This window comes from Neodiprion fabricii, chromosome 1 (genome assembly GCF_021155785.1).
Source record: "Neodiprion fabricii isolate iyNeoFabr1 chromosome 1, iyNeoFabr1.1, whole genome shotgun sequence".
Taxonomy (NCBI): Eukaryota; Metazoa; Arthropoda; class Insecta; order Hymenoptera; family Diprionidae; genus Neodiprion; species Neodiprion fabricii.
The window spans coordinates 3,654,874-3,677,170 of NC_060239.1; the positions used below are offsets into that span (position 1 = coordinate 3,654,874).

Sequence of the window (22,297 nt, forward strand, 5' to 3'; positions counted from 1 at the left end):
GTTCGCTTCAGGCTCATTTCGTCGACATCGACACTCGTGCTCGATGACACTTCTGACCCTTCATTCCGATGGCTCAGGTTGCGGGAATCCATCGACGGGGTCTGACGCTCCGGTAAATCGATCCTGGGCGAGTCAGAGGTGCCTGCAGTTCATCATTTATCTCATTCATCGTCATGCGTTATTATAGGGACTCACAGTCAGAGAAGGATACCGGATCAGTCGCGAGGATCGTGAATGGAGAACGCTAACCTACGATCGTGTTACTGGCGGCTGTGAGCTCATTTTGCGGGGCACTATCTTCATCGGGAAACAGGACGGCGTCTACCAACTGGGGGACGATGGTACCGCTGGTAGAACGAGCCAAGTTATTCGATGGTTTGCGGCAGTCTGCACCTGCCCGAGGACTGTGATGACCTTCGCTGGAGGTTTCATAATCGCCTTCCGAGTCCGTAGCAGCGATGACGAGTGGTGTAATTTGGCTCAAGGACACCGAGGTTAGGCCGGAGGAGGCGAGACTCTGACCAAACGGAGGATCGCGGAGAGAAATGGTAGTGTGGCGGGCGTTAAAACCGTCGCATTCTGTCATGACGACTTTCCAATTTGAGGGTACAGTCGACTTTGTTACACAGACGCACGGATTCGGGAGGGAGAAAAAAAGAGGAGAAAGAAAAATGTGAATAATTGCAAGAGAAAAAAAAAACAAGCAAGCGGAGCGAAACACGGGATCTCGCAAGATCTCGATTGTATGGCTCGCACCCTGATAATTCGTTATACGAAACCGAATCGCTACCAACTTCAGACCGCGATATGCAACCGAGACATTATCGTTGATAAGCGACGAACTGCAATGTCGTTCTGTTACAGGCTGAAGTTTTTATAACGTTATTGTAATAATGCGTCTATAGAAACTCGTTATTTTTCAACTTTAGAATTCTCTAAAATTTAGGAAACCATTAATGAAGCATGAACAAACTCAGATATAGTAAATTCAACTTTTTAGTTATTCTAAAGTTTCAAAATAGTAATTTTTATTACAACGTTTCGATACGATAACGTTACTAACTTCAGCCTCGTCGTTCTGTCACATACGTACAATTCATGATTTTAAAAAATTTCCACGTCACTTTCGCCTGGCCTTTGTGCAGCAGGGATTATCGCCGCAACAGGCACCACCCCTGGCGGAGAGATAATTCGGCGGGCCCCTGGAGGAGGGGTGCTTCTTTTTCCTGGCCTCGATGACGATGTTTGCGGGGAGCAGTATGTCCTCCCAGGGGATTTCGACGTCGTCTAAATCGCAGAGCTCCTCCTCCGGTATCGGGCGTATTTCAACCGGCCTTTCGAAGGCGAGATCCTCCCAGGGTATCTCCAGGGTCGAATCGCAGAGCGCACCGTCGGCCCGGAGTCGCGGCTGCGGGGCGACCGTGTCCATCACCAGGAGGTCGTTCCACGGGAGCTTCATCTTCCCGGTCGATTCCTTCGAATCGACTCCCTCGCTGTCCTCGCCGCCGATTTCCTGGAGCTGAGCTACCTCCTCGACTGGCTCCTCCTTGACCGCGACGTTAGGCCTGATCCTCATGGCGACAGGTGGGAGAGCGATGTCTCGCCACGGCAGCTCGATCTTCGAGTCGCACGGTATCGACTTTTGCGAAAATTCCTTACGAAGGCAGTGCATATATGGCTCGTGCCATATCTCTTCGTCCGGATTGTGCACCAGCGTTTGCCGCTTTCTCTTGCTCGACGGCTTCGGCTTGTTACCTCCTGTGCCTTTCTTTCGTCTGCTGCAGAAGCACTCGCCCGCCTTACGCTGCTCCGCCATAAAACTCAATTTACACGCTGCAAAGAGCTCGGGGTTTGTTACTTTTCTTTCTTTTTTTTTCCCCACTTCTTTCTTTCTTTTTTGATATAACTTTTTTCGCCTCTCTTACTTCGGCTCAGCAAGTTAAATCGCGCATGCCTTATTGTACCGTTACCGTATTACGCTCGTCGCCTTTAGACTTGTTAATTTTTATATTTATTTATTTTTTTTCCTTCCTGTTAACGGTTTATGTAACCTCGCATCGTGGCACGCGTGACGTCTGTTCTTTGCGTTTTGTTTCATCATCGATTAATCCACTCCACATGGATACAGATGTAATATTATCCACTGCATACACATTACGCGTCGTTTTCCGCAATATACATTCGTAGAAATTCATATTACCGAAGACCGTTGTTCCGTATGATCGAATATTTTTATTAATAAATACCTAATGTTTTTCTTCTACGCTGCAGGAGGACTCGATAGTTTTAAACTGAATTTGACGAATTGTATGATACTTGAAATAAAAAAAAATGATTTAAGATGACGTACACACTTGTGAGTTACCTAATTTTAATCCCTTCGAAAAATATCGCATGTTACAGAAATAGAATGTAATTTAAATGCAGGTTGAAAAGACATTTCGAATACTCGTCTAATAAAATGCTGTGTAGCCGAATCGCGCAAAAAGAAGAGAAGAGAGAAAAAAAAAAGATTTGACACGCCGAGAAAGGTGTGAAATACGCGGTTGCGCGTCACAAGGCTTCTTTGAAAATCTGTTTACGTCATGCTGGTTACGTGAAATGAGGATTTTATAAAAGTAGCCGCCATATTCGACGAGTGTCAATGCCGCGTCGGTATGGCGGGAAACCGAATGACCGGCTGCCGGTCGGGCGGCGCATAACGCGAGAGTCTCTACAATCCGCGTTCGCCGGTAGAAGGAAATCCGTGGAGTCTGGATCGAGTTGGAGATCAAGAAGTGAATAAAAACTCATCGAATCGATAGTGCCGTTGGATTTTAGTCGGCTAACGGATATTTTGGAAATTCCGATAATTTCTCCCCGCGTTGAACGATACCGGGGAGTCGGTGGAGGCCAGTAAAAGGTGGCATGCAGACAATAGCTTGAACGACGTAGTGAGACGACGTTTAGAAGGCAGCCATCTTGCAATCCCTAATCAAAGATCCTTGGCTAGCGGGTTTCGTTGTCTGGGTTTCAGCCAGTTTATATCAATACACAGTCCATCAAATGGCTTTAAAACGAATTAATAAGGTACGTCAACGATTCCTAGTGTTAATACTTCATAAAAAGTATCCGCGGACAGTGTGCTGTGCGTTAAATCAAATTGAACGCCCTTAACAATTTTGCAGTGAAGCAATGTGAGCCAGCATTGAAAATCATGTTGGCTTTTACCCCTTTTTTTCACCGTTCCGACTCTCCGTTGCCCGATTGTGCTTTCGTTTATCGCCTGTCCCATCGCGTATTCAAATCACCGTATTCCCAACGTGTTGCTCGGTCAATTATTTTCATTGTGATTATTCCACAATGACAGTGAAAATACGATAAATCCTTGGTAGATGGCCGATAAATAGCCGGAAGTAACGTAAAACCCTGCGTTATATGTCTGTATATGCCTACACCTATATATCCATCCATATACATGTGCTTATATACACGGTTATAGATAACTCTGAAACTGGGAGAAAAAAGAATATACCCCCATAAACGCCAATTCCATGACCTGCAAAGTTCGCGCAATAAACCAATCGCTGTCCGGACAAAACAAATTTACCAATATTTTATCGTCGCTACTTTTCCTCCGACAAAATCTTTGCCATTTTGAATAAAGACTCGCTGGCGTTGTTTCATTTCTGTGGCTTAGAACCAGCTGGAACGTTATCGTGACGTCATTGATCTCTGGACCTGATTGTTATGGTCAACTCGTAGAATAACCAGGAAATGTTCTGGAACATTCTGAGTCATTGATATCGAGTGGCGTTGCGATTTAATCAAGCGTAGATCTAGCTGCTAATTGATTTGGCAAATTCTACAAGTGCACTTAACTCTGTTTTTTAACATTTCAGGAACTCCAGGATCTGGGAAGGGATCCACCTGCACAATGCTCCGCTGGTCCAGTAGGAGACGATTGTAAGTTACAAACTGCACCACCTTATTTTCAATAAGTCGACATTGACTCCTTCGTATTCATTTCGCTTCCTGCCTCGCCCAAAACATCTTCATCTTTCTTCCTCTGACTCAATTTTCTGCACCTGAAATCTTAAAGTTTCAGGTGTTACAACTGCAGCTAGAGATTTCATTACTTGTCTGTGTGATTCAGAAATGTCACCCATTGTTGATATATTTCATATAATTTATCTTTGTTCAATTTACAAGTTCAGAATCAACAGTTGCAGACTTGTACTTTTTGCCAAGTGTACCTCGATGTCTCTTTTCGACTGTCTTAAATTTAACTTCACGATTTGAAAAATGTTAGAGCTTCAAAAATTTGGCAATTTTATATATCTCACCATAGCAAAAGTTTTAAGTATTCTTTGTCTGACACTGGTCAGTCTTGAACACAAATTTCAGGCGATTAAGAATAAAGTATATGAATTGAACTGTGGATTGTAAGAAATGAGCTCTCAAATAATATAAGGAAAACTTTGTTAAGAGCTAGAGCGATTGTTTCAAAACTCATTACTGGGCAACACATTTCAATAACATACATAAATGCGTCTTTAATCATGTCGGTTGGATATAACTGACTGCTCGGTATATGTGCAAGTACTTATCAGCGTTACCTTTATTAGGACGAATGCTTCTTTGATGTATAAAAGCTCTGCCTTTACTACGGCAGATAACCTGGATTTTTAAATAAGAATTTTGCTAGCATTCATATAGAATCTATAAATAGTTCAGACCAATGTGGTAGTCGACACCCACTACTTACCAATACCTGCTCTTCAAACTATTTTTCTCTACATTTTTTTTAGTTTATATTGCAACAGGTTTTGGTATTGAATGCCGATTATAAAATAAACTTGATTCCCTTTCGACTGGTCGGCACGATGTTGACCAGATACTTAGTTTGAAAATCTTTACAGAAATGCTTATTTGCTTTCAACTTACCTGAACGCAAAATATTTATCTGAACAACTAACGAACTTTGCCGATAAACTTGCATTTTAATTTTCAATTGAGATTGAAACCAAGTTCATTATCCGCACACCAATGAATCGGGTGCTTGAAACTATTTCAGCCGGCTTCAAAAGTCTTTCAGCAGCTTTCATGTCATGGCATTTTATTCTTGGGCCATGTGACTCATCCTCTTGGGTATCGTTAGTATGTGACTTGACAATAGGACAGAAAATTGCTGTTTTGCCAGACTACGACTAATCTATCTTTTTCTCCCTTCCCTCCTTTCCCTCTCCCTATCTTGGCGGAGACTTGAGAAAAGTTTTCCAACTCCCGAGAATGTTATTCGTATGAAATGAGAAGCATATATTAATTTTATAACAAACCGTCAATATTGAAATTTGACACTTTGTCTTTCAATTTTCAAAATATGATGAAGTTATATCCATAAGACATCCGGATACAGGAACTTCCTTTCTCTAGCCATAGAGTTTCATATAATATTATCACACGCTTGTTCATGCAGGAAAATATTTTACAATTTACGTCTTAAGATTTGTATACATCGGTTCAGCTTAAAATGCATTAACGAAATGTTAATTACACTTACGTGATACCTAAGCTCGTTAGGAACTTGCTTCTTATTCCATGTATTATACTTCTTGGATATGACTGGCTGGCCAATTGATCTGTGAACAAACATTTAGATATATAATTATCTTCTCATGTTACACATTTTCGCAACAATACAATTGTATGTCTTTCTTTCTTTAATTTCAGTATTCCACTGGCAGGCCACCATAATGGGACCAGTGAGTAATAAACAATATACATCGCATACCGCACATCTCTCAAAACGAGTTCAGCAAATTGTCATTTCAATATTATGTTCACAGTTTACATAATGTACCGTTAACTTATTATATGTATATTTTAGTTATCAACAGTAGGTGGAAATTTAGTAGCATATAAAAAATGTCATGCATATATTTTCAGCCCGATAGTCCATACCAGGGAGGAGTATTTTTCTTAACAATTCACTTCCCAACAGACTATCCATTCAAGCCTCCTAAGGTACGCTGACGTGTCAATTTTATCCAACTACCTTATGTGTTCTTATAACCAGTTCGATATTATTCAACGCATATGTCCTTTTCCTAGGTTGCTTTCACAACCAGAATCTATCACCCCAATATCAACAGTAACGGAAGTATCTGCTTGGATATACTAAGATCGCAGTGGTCGCCAGCACTTACTATTTCAAAGGGTACATTCGTTATAGTTTAATATATTAAATTTAACAATACGATTTAAACACGAATAGTTTGCCTTGTCAATTATTTCAAATATATCTATAACATTCGTTCCTCGACCAGGCAGTTCAGATAATCACAATGTAATAGTAGCTGTATTAAATTTGCTTCTTTATCGGCACTGCTTGGTGTTAGAGATCAATTATAGATAATTATTTATGTTTTGCCACGTCCATTTCTATTGCACTTTTTGTGTCATTGCCAACTTCGTGCAACGTTTGAACTATTTATAGTGATCGAACTACGTATTTTGCCATTTTTAATTCTATGATGTATCTTCGATATCTCTGGCATCGTATCACGCGTGTCCATTTTCTGTTCAACACGCTTTGCGATTGCAGACTTCTCAACGATATATACTATGGTGATTTTTATTTATTTATTCATTTATTTTTTTCCTTTTCGGTTCCAATTGGCGGCAAAATTCTGCTAGCACAGTTGGTAATCTGTTGCAAATATCACGAGTGTATATTTTTAACAATATTGTTGCGATAACAACTCGGTTCAAACATTCTGCACGTACGACACGCGTTGCAAAATAAATGGAAGGACGTATTTTGTGGTATTGAATAATTGATAGTGAAAGATGGAGGTGAAAAATGATGAATAATAATTATGATTAATCTGTATAATTGCAGTGTTGCTGTCAATATGTTCTCTATTGTGCGACCCAAATCCTGACGATCCACTGGTGCCAGAGATAGCAAGGATATACAAAACCGACAGGGAGAAGTATAACGAATTGGCACGCGAATGGACGCGCAAGTATGCCATGTGATGCGCCAATTCTCGTTTACCTTAACATCTAAACGCCACGTCTGTCAGCAAACAACCCCAGCCATCATTATGCCACTAACCGATCAACACCGATTCAACCTAGCAGCGGCCTGTCTCTTTTTATACGTTCGCACTGCCACCCAAGCTTGTAGAACACGTTCGGACCAGTCGTGACCAGTTGTGATCAATATGATCTGTTCTCCCTTCGCGTCCTGAGAATAGCCAGTGGGTTTTAAGACGATGCCGCGGCGACAGCAGCAGTTGAGACAATTAAGAATTTTTAATAGGTGGTCACACACTCACACTCACGCAAGATACACATTTTCACACAAATAAGCCAAAACACTACACGCGAACGTACACACACAGATACACACACACACACACACACACACACACGCAAAGATCCTCTCTCCCTGACCGAATATTATTGGAATAATTAAACACATGTGAAACAGGAAAGAAACAAGGAAGAGAAATAAATAAAGACAACATCAACAACAACAACATCAACAAAAACAACAACAACAACAAGTAATATCGATTAATAATATCTGCTTTGATTTTCGTAAATAAATTAAATTAAAATAACCAAATTTAGGAAAGTAAAAGTAGGATTTGTATTTGAACTTGAGATACTACTATTTCTAATAATTGTGCTTATATGATATTATGATATTGTACACCTACTTTCTTGGTAAAAGATGAAAAAACGAAAAGATATAGGCAACAAAATGAATAAACTACACAATATTTAAAGAAAGGAGAGAAACAAAACAAGCGATTTAACAAGTAATGAAAAAGCAAAAAAAAAAAACCTCGACTGACAACCTGCTGATTGTTAGTTTTTCGACGTGTAACGGAAGCGACATTTGCCCGTCCTTTTAAATGTGCGGTGATTTCTACTTTTTTTTTTTTTTTTTTTTTTCCTCTTGTAAGACTGGGCTTCTATATATAAATACTACTGAAACTATACCTATAAATTTTGTTTCATTATTCAAATTCCTCCACCCGTTTAACGATGTTCCGATGATAAAAAATCATTCAACTGTATCCGTATCGAGTTATACATACATACATACATACATGCATACATTAGTAATACGTTCATTTATACTCAACTGCCATAAAGATAATAATAATAATGATAATAGTTAACGAGCGGTTTGCCTGCAGATGGCCAGTTGCAACGTCTGAAACTGTACGTCGGGTCCTCGCGAGAAGTCATACGCGGATTTTTCACGCGTGTCTGCCGCATTTCTTGCGATACAAAATTAAAAAATCATTCGGTACCAACACCCTGTGTCCCCGTCCCCCTCAAACCACCCTATCATTAATGTAGACTCCTTGTGTTTTTCACCTTAAATAGCGTAGAGTAATTTTTCCGTTTAGCGTATGATCTTTCGTTTTACATGCAATTCATTTTTTTTTTTCCTATTCTCATTTTTTTCTTATTTTTTAGACTTTGCTTGGAATGAGCAAACCTTTCATCCACAATATAATTGAAAAAAAAAAAAAAAAATGACGTTTAAAAAATCTAAAAAAAAAAAAAGAAGTCGTAGTATACAATATTATATTATAATACACAGTATATGATTTGTAATTTGCCCATGTTTTTAAATAGCAATTAACAATGTATATGTATAGTGATGAGATATGTGTATCAATTTTAATTATTGTCACAGGTATTCGCAAAACTTTGTATTTTATAATTATATATATATATATATATATATTGTGGTTGTAAAGGATGATAAAAATGATGATTATGATTATAATGACAATGAGATGGTGATAATGATGAGGATGATGATGATGATTTAACATGAAAAAAGTAATCTCTTTGTTCGTTTCTCAACAATGAAAAATACATGTATCCAACGTTCTCGCGATCATACGGACTTGTAAGTGATAATAATTACTGGAAAAAATTTAAAAATATTCAAAAAAAAACAAAATAAAATAAATAAATTTAAAAAAAGAATATGAAATAATGATAAATGGATATGCTCATCAAAATAGCGTTTATCATTTTAGAAAGACATACGTTGTACACTAAATAAGACTATTTAAAACCATGTAATAATCGTACACAATAGAATACCTTAGCGTCTTTAAACAGTGTTATTTCGATCCTCGCGTTCATGTCAAAGAACCTACTATACTTATATATGTTTTAAATATGGGCGTTGGGTTCAATTTTCACCTACCCCCGGCTTGGTGAAAATAATTGAATGTAAATTTGCGAATGGCTTGTTTTTTTTTTTTTTGTTCTGTTTCAAATAATAGCCTTCCGATGAAAACAGGTGATATTTGCATATATACATGTATAACTGCGTCGCGACTCGCGTGTATAATTGAATGTATTTTACGTTTAAAGCTAGGATTTATAAATCGAAAGTTGACTCGAGTTGGTGCGAAGAGATAAAAGGCAGGTTTCTTGTTGTTGCCCTACATGGTTTTTCTTTTTTCATAACTGTGAGGTTAATAAATTTAAAAGGAAAGAAAAATATGGAAAAGTAATGGAAAATTCATTTGAACGAAGAATTAATATTATTACTATTCGAATTAAACGATGCAAGATAATGCCTACTTTGTGTGTAAAAGCGGATAGTAAGTTCATTGGGAATTCGATCTTTTCTCTGATCGAACGATGATATTAACATACATATTACGTATAGTTAACTGTAATTTAATTCTTTTTTCTGTATTTTTTTCCTCCCCTACCCCCTTTTGAATCAAACGCGGCAACGTATAGGTATTTAAAAAAAAAAACTTTCTCCTCCATTGATAATTGTTCGTTCTGTAATGAAGATGAGAAACAATAAAAAAAAAACAAAAAAAAAAAAAAAAAATGAAGAGAAAAAAGTGAAAAAAAAAGTGAAAAATAACAATGATGAGAAGAAGTAATAGAAAGGTTAAAAAGAAAAACAAGGAGAAAAAAAAAAAAACTTTGAAATAAAATAAAATAGAAAGGAAGGAAAAATATTCATGTGTAATTATTATGTTAATAACGCAATAACGAACATTTTTAATAACTTATCCTGTGTAAATTTTAAACGTTGGCACTTTATGGAATAAAGTTTGCATAACGATTACTATAGTGCGTACCGATTATTTACATGCTCACAATATCAGATCTCCATTATCCTATTACTATATTTTGGTTACTATTGTATTTAACTTTGGTTACTGTTCAATAGATGATAAATATTTCTTACCTACTACAGTACCAGGGTAGAGACACCACTCGACGAAAAGTTTAGTAAACGAATTCTGAACTGGTGGCTCTACTCTAGTTGTAAAATTGAAATCGATAAGAAGGTTTTACGAATTAGACGATATGAAAATATATACAATACCTACGCATACCTCGTTTACTTGTAATTTCTCATCGTATCCGATATCATTCTCCAACCAATGTAACATACATAATGTAACACTATACATATACACGATTCATATCTCATGGTTATTATACTGGAAAGGAAATAGTTTTGTTTAATTGAATAAAATGCGCAAAAAAAAAAAAAAAACCGAAACGCTTATGGAACATTTCGCCTCACGCAGGACAGAACATATTAAAATTATATGCATATAATAAAAAAAAAAAGAAAACGCAAAAACTCCTCAGTTATTCAGAAACAACAAACTGTAAAAGACAGAAATTTTATTCTTCCAACCGTACAAAAAAAAAAAAAGTTGAAAAATGTTGGTTGAAAAAACTTGGATAAAAAATTCGATGATAATTTTCAACCCATTTAACGACGGATTGCGAAACTGCCTCCCGCCACGGGAAATTTGCGAACCTGCTACAAGGATCGAGGCGGTGATTGCGCTTGCGAAAAAGGAGGGACCGCGGGAAAATCGAAATTGCGGAATCCGGATGGCCTCGTCTAGGAGTCGGGGAGGCGGTCTGGCGCAGTGCGGCTCTTTGCACTCCCTACCACGCGTTCGCCGATTCAATGAACGCCGTACACCGAAGTCCACACAAAACGGATTCCGAGGGAGTGTTCCGGTCAACTCAGTCCTTTCCGTTCCTCCAAGAGAGTAGGTGGCGGCTGTCGCTGGATCGACGTCGTTTAGTTCTGACATGCAACAACTGCAGCCGTTTATCTATTAGCCGAAACAATTCGCGAAAATAGTAAACGTCGTTTAATCTTCGCGCCGCTGATCAAGGTACGTGCGATTATTATTCCTCAAATTCAAAATCAAATCGTGAACGGTGCGGACAATTTCTCCTTTCATTCTGCTCATGTTTCTTATTTTAATCGCACTTTTTTCTCATTACGCTAATCGACCGTAATATTTCCTACATTATATTCGTACTATCGTATACTCGTCTCTGAACGATGCTAAATCTGATTAACGAGTGTGTCGCGATGTTCTGGGAGAGTGGAAAGTTTCGACCTTGTCCATCTTCGGTTAATTGAGACTAGAGTAAGTGGATATAATATACGTATATACTCCTCGCGTCGATATGTTCTTGGTATTATCCGCAATGTCCATTTTCATTGCTGATAACAATCAGGTAGAATAAGGAAATTTTTATACAGGCATGTAATTCGAATAAGAGCAAACTGTGCTCTACCGAAAGAGGATAAAAAAACCGTGCATCTGTCACATCCCGTGCACCCAATTTGTTATTTTAATTTTCTCTTCGAATTCTCCGCTACGTACAATAATTGGAGCGCGTCGCGATATCCCGCTTCCTTTTTTTATTCTACTTTCAACAACGTACGTTCGATATAATACACGTATGTGCCTACCTGACAATTATCGTATTTTCTAAATTAGTAAGTAGGAGAAACGTCGTTGCGCTGCAGTTCGAACAACGAATGAAAAGTTATTTATTTCTTTTGTAAAAATTAAATTTCAGACAACATATAATCCAGATTCCCGAGTTTTGTGATACAAATTCCAAACTAATTGCATTCAGGAAACGCGGATCGTATAAAAGCGATTACCCTGTATTTTGTAACACACTCGCCAACGTGATAATTTTCCTTCGATGCGTGCAGCGAGTGCAGTTACGTCGATATTGTCCACTTGACAGCATCTGCATTATGCCCCCGCAGTGTCGTCGACGGTAGGTTCATCATTGAGCCTGAATAACGGCAGCTTGAATAATAAAATCGTCTAGTCAAGCCGCCGCACATTACGAATGCGGTACACGAAGTATAAGTATGAGAATTTCTTAAATCCAAATGAACTTTTGCGGTCCGCGCTATGCCGAGTGTCTTGGTTCGACTATACCGTGCATGTTACAGCTCAACTTTCACGCTGAAAAGAATAAGAAAAAGTATACAAACAGCTAGCGAACCCATTACGCTGTGGAGACACGAAAGATGCCCGCAATATACGCGGTCAATGATCGCTTGAACGCTCTTTCGTGGTTTCTTTATCCTAAAAGCATAAAAACCAATTACCGGATTTCAAAAGTGAACGGCGTGAAGAATATTCAAGTAATAATCTGACCGATCTAGTTTACATGAAATTGTTGCAGTCAAAGTATTCGAGTGACATGTAAATTCAATTCAATCCTCGGGGACTTTCGACAGCTCTTTAACGACGAATAAAATGAATAAAATATGCACGTAAATATTGATCAAGGTTTGCGAAAAATTGTGATAAATTGCTGTATCGAACCGCGATATATTTCTACCTGTACCAAATGTACCTAGCCATTCGTTGTCTAGCAACGCACGCGATTGATTCACGGTGAAGCTTCCAGCCGACTTTCTCGCCGATTAGAAGCGAGAGATTGCCTGAAAGCCAAAGAGCGGTGAGAGTAAACCTGGAGGTAGTCAGGCCATTGAGTGGCCCTCGTCTTCCTTCTTGACCATGCCGGATCGGATCCCCTTCTCTCCAAAAGTCTTGCGGATATTCTTTCCTTTGTCGATCTTGGCTCGTCGACTAATATGTAGGCCATTTCGGATGGTCCCGTGTTCGAAGAATTGACTAGCGAGTTTTAAGAACCGCTCTTTACAACTCGGGGAAGTGGTTTTGTAAAATATTTTCTCTTTGCGTACCGCAAAAAAAAAAAAAAAAAAAACGGGAAAAGCGTTATGTCAACCTGTATTGGGAAATTGTCCAGTTCGCAGCCATGCGTATTTATCATTGAGGCATTATCTATCAGCTTGCCATTCGTCAAACAGGGCAAAGGTCGAAAAATTTGCAAGTTTTAAAGGGAATCGTAATCTCTCAAGTTGTTCATTTCATTCTCACGATCACAACGATGGAACAAACGTCGAGTGTAATCAAGTGCGTACTGCGAATTATTGCCCTCACACTTCAACAAGTATCGACGCCTTGAAAATATCTTAATTATCAAAACACCGTCCGACAGAGGGGATTTTATCTTGTGATTAGATCTTGCGCAGTCACGTTTCTGCTCTGTATTAATTATCGCGGATCGTTGTAATAAAACAGCAATAACATTGCTCAATATAGTAATTACCTTTGCTATCAAACAATTTTTACCTTGAAAATCGCTGCGATCGAAAAACCCTACGAAAATTAAAATTCGACATCCCTTTCGAAAATCTGGAAATACCTCGTACCCTTGATTCGCTAATCGTTCGAACTTCGTTTCACTCCCAATTTTCACAGGGTCGTTCCAATGATGAAATTACTGGCAGGGGTAGAAGAATGCGACAAGCAAGGAACGGCGACTGGAAACGGCCACGTGGCGGGTACCACGAGGGAAAGACAGGGTGTCAAGGCAGCCCAGGAAGACGGAAAGCCCCTGGTAGCTGAGGTCGGTACATTTTGTTTGTTTATTCACGAAGTAAGTTTGTTTCATCGACTCAATGACGTAAATGTTGTGACCTTGTTTCGACCGTACTCGGCTATTAACTTGAATTAATTAACGGTTAGAAGTTTAGACGTCAATGATTTTCTGTTTACGATTATATTACCATTTACTTGATCGTCGTCGATTTTCAGGAGGTTCGAATTATCTATCGCGCGTAACCTTGATCCGATCGTACGTTACAATCGGAATAAAAATCAGGGACAAGATTGACGTTAGTTATTCCGACACCCGGGGCGATCGTTTGGGTTATCGAACTTGTGCGATTATAATAGAGAACGAGGTGGACGAACGTTTGACGTTGTTTCGTATGAATTTAAGTCCATGTGTATATGTGTAAAAGGGAACGGAATACGCCAGTGTAATACTCTGTGCAAACATTTTTAGCGATGGCCATTGAGCTAAAAATAATCAATGCATCGATCAATCGGGTCCAAAAAAATAATCGAGTATGACTCGATTGAATCGATAAGAATTGATCGATTAATCGAGTTCGAAAAATAATCGATTATACTCGAATAATCGGGAAAAGATAATCGATTATTTTTGGTGATTCCTACTCGATAAATACATGTCGTAATACGTAAGGTAGACGTAAAATGCAAATTCGCAAACTAATTCGCAAACTGATTGGCACAACATTATGCGTATTGACATTCTTGTGCTGATTATTTTGAAAACATTCGTTCAACGTTTCACCGTAATAAGTTCCTTTCACAACGCGACACTAACACACAAACACGCAAACATCACGACGCTGATATTGCATTTGCTCGAAGGTCAATTCAAATCGAATAAACCAGCTAAAAAGAAATTGGCGTGCCACGTTATTCGATTAAAGACTCGTGCTTTCGCCTCATTACAAGCAACCATACATCTTTTGGTATTTTTATTGTTTTATTTTTTCGTTTCTCGATCCTATTTCTTCTTTATTTTCCTCCACGTAACGCTTGAAACCCGAGGCGAATGCTTTCCTTATCGCTTAAAGCTAGAGCCCCGGGTGCCAACTGCATCAATTCTCTTGAAGCGTTTATTAAACTGGTTTCGATCGTACCGAAGTATTCGTTGTTTGCGAAATCGTAGTGAGGGGTAAAGAATTTTTTTACGACATTAACTATCTTCGGTTATAAAAATTTGACGGCTGCAAGCCTACGGAGAGTCACCGTATATGAGTTGGCAGACGATTTTTTTCAATCTTACGATTGTGCGATGAGAAATTCTCTTCAGAGAAACGTAGCACATCCCGTCGGTTTTCAAGAAAGCGTGGAATGAAATACGGACGTAATTATACAACTGCTCTCGATTGTTGTCATCCGGTTATACGTCATCGCGATTACTAAGTCAAAGTCAAATCGAAGTAGAAATTTGAATTATTACCTCAAGTATTCACCGGTTCCGAATTATCTGTCACATTACACAGCCTGCAGCTGATCATTCGTTACGTTGTAGAAACCGAGAAGCTGGTCCCGTTGTGACCTACTAGCCGCTCTTTCTCCTTTCGTATCCTCCTCTCCTTTTTGCCGAAGCAGCATGTTTCTCGTGACTCTCTCCTGTAGTTTGAATCCTTCACTGCTTCACCATAAACAATCGTTATAAACTTCGTGAATCCATCGCCGCTTTTACTCTGCGTAAAAATGTTGCACCATGTGAAAAATAGATTTATCACACAAACGGCTGTCACAATACTCTATTCGCATCGTATCCGCTGTAAGTCAAAGGTCGCGAGATTGTCCCATCAGGTGGACGTTCGGGCTGTTATAATTTAAACCGCACGTTGATTTTGCAAAAACGCTAATTTTAAGGCACCAGGATGGATTGATTGGTGGGTAGGTATCATCTTCAGCGAAAAGAGTTGAGACACGCGATGGCAGTTTTGTTTCGTTTCTTACCCGATGCCCCGGGGCTCCAGCGGACGTAGAATCGTGTCGAAAGTACCTAGGCGCAAAATCATGTTGAAGTAAAAATTTGCTTCGAAGGGGTTCTTGGCCGTGGCTCTTTATGGCCTACTTATAACGACGGCGGCGCGGAGAAATCCGATGTATTAAGCGTGTCCGGTGCGTCGACTTCTCGACCTTGATGATGTATTATGATTCGACGTGGAAGCATTCTCGAACAATTCGAGATTTGATTTATCTTTCTGCTCGAGTCTCGTGCGAAAATCGCCTTGTCCTCAATAATGAGGAAAAGGAAAAAGAGCGCGGAAAGAGAGTGAGATTGACCAAAACCAATTACAAAGTGGTACGACCGCCTAGACTTTACGTACGTACGGCGATTCGAAAGTTGACTATCCTTAAATTCCGCTGTAAACCTAACTTTGTAACTCCATACGAGTCGGATGGGCAGAACTCAGTTTTTTGCTTTGCATAATAAAGTTCGCGTAGTATGTTATCCACTGCAGAAATACGGCTAAGGCCATCAAATTCCTGCAACACTCAATTCGATATTGCATATTACGGCGATCGGATCACATATTTATTGCTAGTACACACCGACCTTCGGTGTTTAGCGTTCCTCAAATATTTTGCAACTTATCTTCGACTGTTGGGCTAAAGAAAGTCGGTACACACGCTTCTCTCCCGCCCGGTCAACACTGGTGGAATAAAATTCTGTAGTAAATTATTCTTACAATAAATAAGAATAAATAACGCGAGAAAATTTATTGGATAATCAATTCGGAGGTTATTATATCCGAAAGGGACTTGCGTCATCGTTTGAGCTCGAATGAAATTTTCACGTAATGGTGAAAATTATATTTATATTGGGTACTTAATATGCGCGCTATCGGGGCTCACGACTTTCCGTAATCACTTGCATAATAAACTACGTCGACTTGAACGACAGGAAGAGAAGGTGAACAATCGTATACGGCTGATTGAAAATTTAAATATGCTCAACGTGAATGATGCATGAACGGGTCTCTCAACGCGTTCGGATATTACCTATTCAGGAAACACGATAGCTCAGTCAATCTCGACTTTTTCGTTCAACGGTTATCGGACATGAGAATTTCGGCTGTTGATTGTCAGTTTGAGATTCAGCAGATCCGGTAGTTAGACAAGCGTTGTTTTGATCGCTTGTAAATTTGCATGAAAAAAAAAAAGAAAACACTGATCGTTAATCTGTTGTTCAATAGTTGACCCAAGAGAACGATAACCCGGCAAGTTCCGGGATCAAGGAAACGTCAGCCTTCGAGGATGAGGAAAGAATGCGAAGGATACTGCCGTTCGCAGAGGCACCTGAATACCTCCAGTTCAATCCGTACATCTTGCACGGTTACCGAGGATACTTGACCACCAAATTGTGCCTTGAAAGGTGAGTCAGTCTCCCGAGAAAGCTGATCGCGGTCTTTGAAACTCCTTGAACTTGCCTCAAACGATTATGTAAAACAAGCCGGTCAAACATTTTGCCTTCGACTTGATTCGCGTCGATTATAAACGAGCCTGTTTTTCTCTCTTCCAAATTGCCTCGCAGTATATTTTGGTGGACGAACGAGACGATAAACATATGGAGCCACATATTCGGCTGGATGCTGTTCCTCGGATTAACGCTCTACGATCTCTGTTTGCTCAACATACACGCGCCGTTCGGTGACAAGCTGATCGTCGCTCTCCTGCTCATATGCTTTCAGGTAATGACAACGAATCGCGTCTATTTAACACCAATCGGTACTTTGGCTAGTCCGGACCATATTACAAAACTGATCGTCGCGTGGGACTAATCAGTCGCTAAAAATCGCACCTGTTTCCAGGCATGCATGATCCTGTCTTCCATGTACCACACATTTTCCTGCCGGAGCGAGAAGGACTACTGGTGTTTTCTGTCCTTCGACCTCTTCGGCATCGCCCTCAGTCTGCTGGCGATCTACATGTCGGGAGTTTACTACGCCTTCTGGTGCCACAAGGTGAGTGAGCCGTCACCGTGAAGAGCGAGACCAAGAACATGTCCGAGTCTATCCCCCTACGTCTTGATATGTCCAGGAACTTCAGGAGTTCTACCTGATTACCGTACTGCTGATATTCGTCGTGGCGATGCTACTGCAAGTACCGAAGTTCAACGTGAACGGGAACGTCAAATTGCTGGTATTCGTCGCGTGGGCGGCATACGGTGTCCTGCCAACCCTTCACTGGAGCATCGCCATGGGGGGGATGGAGAACCCCATGGTGGCAATGCTGCTGCCCAGGGTCCTCGGCATGTACGTTATAAGCGGGGGTGCCTTCCTCATATACATGAGCCGTGTACCGGAGCGTTTTTTCCCCGGTAAGTGGGTGTGAACGGTGAGTTATCAAGTTCGAAAATCGCCGGTATACCAACCTCGGCTCGCCTTCCAGGGTCCGTCGACTACATCGGCTCGTCCCATCAGTGGTGGCACGCCCTCGTCGTCGCGGCTCTCTACTACTGGCACAACACCGGAATGCTCTACGTCGAGTACAGACTGAACCACGGATGTCCAAATAACATGCGACTCTGACACGGGGATTCGGCTACTTCGAACTCGGGTTTGTTCCGCATTCTCCATGCTCTGCATCCTGCATTTTTCCGCTATTCGAACCTTGATCGTAATATCCTTCCTCTTGCTGATCCAGGACCGTATTTTTCGATGGAGTGTGCCTGCGCCATGGAGCTCAAGACTTGGCGGTCGGGTTGGTACAAGAAGGGAATCCCTTTCTATGCTAGAGAAGCTTTGGAAAGTTGCATCTTGGAGGATCCGATATCCTCCTACATCGCTCTACGCGGTGGGACTTGACGTGGTGGACGTTTGTGGAGATTGACAGTTCCGCAATGCCGGTTCGCGTCTTGTGACGAACATCGCTCAGCTCAAGGTTGCAGGATCGCACTGCATTCGCGCCGTCGGAGTGAGATAGCCGTTTGTTTTTACGTAAAAAGAGAACCTTTACGCAATCGGACGAGTCAGTTCATTGTTGAAACGGAACAAATACGGAGGGAAATGAACGAAACGGGAATCGAGATATCGAGTCAATTCAAAGAAATTTAGGGTCAATGCGAATATTGTGTTCATTTTCATTTTTCACCGAGTTAAAAAAGAAAAACACGCTTAATAAATCTGAAATAGTACATTGACGTGAAGGGTTTAGGACATTTCAATACAGCTATGGTATACTTTTGTGGAACTGTGTGCGACTCGTTGTTGGTATTGAAGAAAAAATTAAAACAAAAATATATACCACATTGATTGCGAGTCGCGTTATTGCTCCATTTTTTTGTTCCGATGAGCTGTTCTCATGCGTCTGAATACTTACATTACACAAACATATTATCTATACGTGATTCAGTGATAATAATTCGTAAGATTTTTATACTATATTATAGTAGCTTGTAGGTATACGTGAAATAATTTTCTTGTCAAGTTGTTGTTTTGTAATTTTAGTTAAATAATTGATAACGGTTGCACCAGGGAATTATTTAAACTTATTGTAAGTGTCCCTGATGTGGCGAATCCTTAGTGCCTTGGTGCCACGGCAATCAAATGTTTTCCTGCCGTTTCAGCAGTATTCAAAATACACGCGAGGCAAGAAATCCGTAGAAATGTAGCGAGGTTGGATGAATTTTTCCTAGGATATAAAATTTTCATGTACCTAATCGAACACACTTGCTTGAACACTTCGTTTGCTGAGTATAAAAGTGTGCAAGTGAACAAGTCAGTTTCTAAGTGTATAATTTAGTAAACTCGAAGGGTGCGTTTCATCATGCCAAACCTTTGAGAAGCATCAATCATACACACACAGCATATTGCACTATACGGTACACACCCTATGTTAATGAATTAATTGTTGTTAATCCTGTTATAAATTATTGAACAATATATTTATGGTAGCACGAATCTGCGTTGCTAATTTTTCCATGTGTGACCAGCTGTTCCCTTGTCTGTTAAGAACTCGCCTTCTCGTATTGATCAGAGCCTGATCTACCTGCAAAAACCTTTCGAATCATTAAAATATGCGTGAAAGCACGATTGCCATCAACATTCGATGGTTGCTCAAAGGCAGCGTGAAATCTTTGATATTTTATGGCTTTATGGCAAGCAGTTAGGCAGGTTTTCAGGTTGAGCAAAAACTGTGGCGACATAGGACGTCGTTGGGACACATCGGACCTTGAAACCATCGATGCCAACGTCTTTTCTTTCACATTTCTTAAAATTACCCCCTCAAGGAGGATTAAAACCCATTAGAGTCTAGTAAAGTAAATTCGACAGTTGTACTCCTACCACGTAAATCGAAAAAGTTGCCACCAAATTTTTCTCAGTTCTTACTTGGCGATGGTAACGTTGGTATTCTCACTAGTCACCGACTGACGAGCATCGTCCTCGTTACTTGCCTTGGATCTTCGGTCGCTCTAAAAAACCGATCAATGGTATCGGTATGATTTTCAAAATAGAAGACGTCAGGCTTCATTTCTGTACCACAATCAGCAATGCGTACGGTGATCTGAAAAAAGAATGATCAATAAGTAAAAGATTTACAAGACAGATCGCGTGGAAAGTGATGCTCGAATGGTAAGCGAGGTTTTGTGGTACTCTGCATTTGTCCCACCAACTTTCTACACCCAATCACATCTTCAGCCTCATGCACGCTCATTCATTAGCCTTATCTTACATATAATCACCGAAGAGCTGGCGCCCTCTTGATTCTGCAGGTGCTGTATACGAAAGTCGGTATATTAAGCAATTCTATTACAGGTGGATGGATTTTGAGAATGGATTTTCTGGAAAAAGCACAGAAAAACTAGAGTTATCAAAATCCAAATCGCATCAATTTGCGCCCACTCGTAAAAGATACTGTAAAGTTCTGTAAACGCTTGGGAATAGAAAATAAAATAGAAAAATGAATAATGATATACAAAATAGTTTGAGGTAGTGTCAGAAATAGACTGATTGTTTATTTTTGTGTTATATTATAAAATTTCTGGTATGAATTCGTTAATAACCACATAGGTAAATGGATAATCTATTTTTGACATTATTTCAAACTATGTTGTATATTATTTTTCATTCGTCTATTTTATTCCATTTCCAAGCGTTCGTAAAACGTTAAAGTACACAATATTATCTGATCATCGTTTTCGAAGTTACAATGAAGTAACTCTTTTTTATTTGCAAACCTCAGCAAACAAGTTCTTGTAAACAATTTGAATTTCACTGAATTGAAATCAGAGAACTCGTTGCAGAAACTAAAGATACGGTGAAACGTTACGGGTGTAAAATTACCACGGTATAAAGGATAGAATTGAAACTTTTCACGGAATATGTAAAGAAAGATATAAAATAAGGGAGGGTTTCCTGTTTGACGCTAGGCAAAGAGAAAGGATAGAGAGAGTCTGACAGTCGACTATCACTTTCCCCCGTAAAGGCAATGTGTTTAACCGAGCAAGCGATTCTTTACTGGAAGAAAGCAAGTGGGGCGGAAGAATTTACGTGGCTCTTAATCCCGCCGCTTAGAGGCCTCGGCAATATCGCTCTACTTCACATCTTTAGGGTAGGTAGCTGCTTTCTTTACACCTCGTTGTTCTCTCGCGTTGAATTATTCCCTTCTATTTCCACGCGAAGCAACGTTTGTACCTGTGTACATTTTTATTTTTTTAATTTTTTTTATTTTAGAATTTGCATTTTAATATCGATTGATTTAGTGCCGTATCCGTTTCCCGCGAACGTAGAATTTGCAGCTTTGGCCAAGAGCAGCTAAGAAATGAACTTCTGCGCCGGTCGAAACACAACCGCGATCATAAATTGTCGTCAAATTAAAATCGCATCGATTTGATTGAAGTTTAACGTACTAAATTCCTAAGGGATAAAACGTAACGGATAATCGTGTCGCGTAGCTCAGGCGTAATCGCGTATAAGAAAAGCGACTTTCGACGAGACCAGTCACGAGTATGAGCCACCGTCGGAGAGCTCAGCCTGGATATTTCCAGTGGCGCCGCGGAGCAATTGAAGCGCGAAAAGCTTCAAGCAGTCACCTCTTCTCACGTCGATCGATAAAGCAACGACAAACTACCCCAGGAGTGCCTCGCGCCACGTTTCAAAGTGCGGTAAGGTCGCGGCTTTTTTGATCCAACGCAACGTCGACGGAAGGTGAGTGAAAACCAAGTCCGCGGAAACGAGACGTCAAAAAAGTGTGTCGGGATTGTCAAGCCCAAGTGCCGACCGGCAAAGTCCGCGAGCTTTTCGGTGATTTCTTTCTTCCACCATGCGGAAGATCCGCGGATGCGGTGGAGGGATGACGTGCAGCGAAGAGTCTGCGAGGCAGGAAAAACGGAGAGACGAACGCATGCGTCCCGGAGACTCAATAAACATCTGGAGGAGCCAGAGTGTAATCCTTGGCCTGCGCTCTGGATTACCGTAGGAGTTTTCCTTTACTTTTTTGAGCGCCTGCTTCTTCGCCCTGCGCTTCGGGGACCGAACCCAGAGCGGAGAACGGAATCCGTCACATCCCCTGTTCGCCGTTTC

At 40.2% G+C, this 22,297-nt stretch overlaps 3 protein-coding genes across 5 annotated transcripts; 2 read left to right on the forward strand and 1 right to left on the reverse strand.

Moving 5' to 3' along the window:
• Nucleotides 1-692: 692 nt before the first annotated feature.
• LOC124180884 lies at nucleotides 693-2,050 on the reverse strand. Its single transcript, XM_046566835.1, has one exon. The coding sequence runs from the start codon at nucleotides 1,814-1,816 to the stop codon at nucleotides 1,121-1,123; it is 696 nt and encodes a 231-aa protein (XP_046422791.1). The 5' UTR covers nucleotides 1,817-2,050; the 3' UTR covers nucleotides 693-1,120.
• A 685-nt stretch (nucleotides 2,051-2,735) lies between these two features.
• Nucleotides 2,736-9,847, forward strand: LOC124180947 (ubiquitin-conjugating enzyme E2-17 kDa). The gene is made up of 6 exons (XM_046566968.1): nucleotides 2,736-3,069; nucleotides 3,882-3,945; nucleotides 5,713-5,744; nucleotides 5,929-6,006; nucleotides 6,094-6,199; nucleotides 6,884-9,847. The coding sequence occupies exons 1-6, from the start codon at nucleotides 3,046-3,048 to the stop codon at nucleotides 7,021-7,023; spliced, it is 444 nt and encodes a 147-aa protein (XP_046422924.1). The 5' UTR covers nucleotides 2,736-3,045; the 3' UTR covers nucleotides 7,024-9,847.
• A 1,159-nt stretch (nucleotides 9,848-11,006) lies between these two features.
• On the forward strand, nucleotides 11,007-19,675 carry LOC124180749 (progestin and adipoQ receptor family member 3). 3 transcript variants are annotated; one of them, XM_046566618.1, is made up of 8 exons: nucleotides 11,007-11,201; nucleotides 13,635-13,782; nucleotides 16,970-17,148; nucleotides 17,308-17,464; nucleotides 17,585-17,737; nucleotides 17,814-18,093; nucleotides 18,165-18,332; nucleotides 18,420-19,675. In XM_046566618.1, the coding sequence occupies exons 2-7, from the start codon at nucleotides 13,645-13,647 to the stop codon at nucleotides 18,302-18,304; spliced, it is 1,047 nt and encodes a 348-aa protein (XP_046422574.1). In that variant the 5' UTR covers nucleotides 11,007-11,201; nucleotides 13,635-13,644; the 3' UTR covers nucleotides 18,305-18,332; nucleotides 18,420-19,675. The 3 variants fall into 3 exon arrangements, with proteins under 3 accessions (XP_046422574.1, XP_046422667.1, XP_046422495.1); XM_046566711.1 differs by lacking the exon at nucleotides 11,007-11,201 and adding an exon at nucleotides 11,223-11,462; XM_046566539.1 differs by lacking the exon at nucleotides 11,007-11,201 and adding an exon at nucleotides 12,946-13,286.
• The last annotated feature ends 2,622 nt before the right edge of the window (nucleotides 19,676-22,297 follow it).

Coding starts and splice junctions, on each gene's coding strand:
- LOC124180884 (XM_046566835.1), bottom strand. CDS start 1,816: ATGGCGGAGCAGCGTAAGGCGGGCGAGTGCTTCTGCAGCAGACGAAAG.
- LOC124180947 (XM_046566968.1), top strand. CDS start 3,046: ATGGCTTTAAAACGAATTAATAAG. Junction 5,745..5,928: donor AGGCCACCATAATGGGACCA/GTGAGTAATAAA, acceptor ATATATTTTCAG/CCCGATAGTCCATACCAGGG. Junction 6,200..6,883: donor AGCACTTACTATTTCAAAGG/GTACATTCGTTA, acceptor GTATAATTGCAG/TGTTGCTGTCAATATGTTCT.
- LOC124180749 (XM_046566539.1), top strand. CDS start 13,261: ATGGAACAAACGTCGAGTGTAATCAA. Junction 13,783..16,969: donor GAAAGCCCCTGGTAGCTGAG/GTCGGTACATTT, acceptor GTTGTTCAATAG/TTGACCCAAGAGAACGATAA. Junction 17,465..17,584: donor TCCTGCTCATATGCTTTCAG/GTAATGACAACG, acceptor ACCTGTTTCCAG/GCATGCATGATCCTGTCTTC.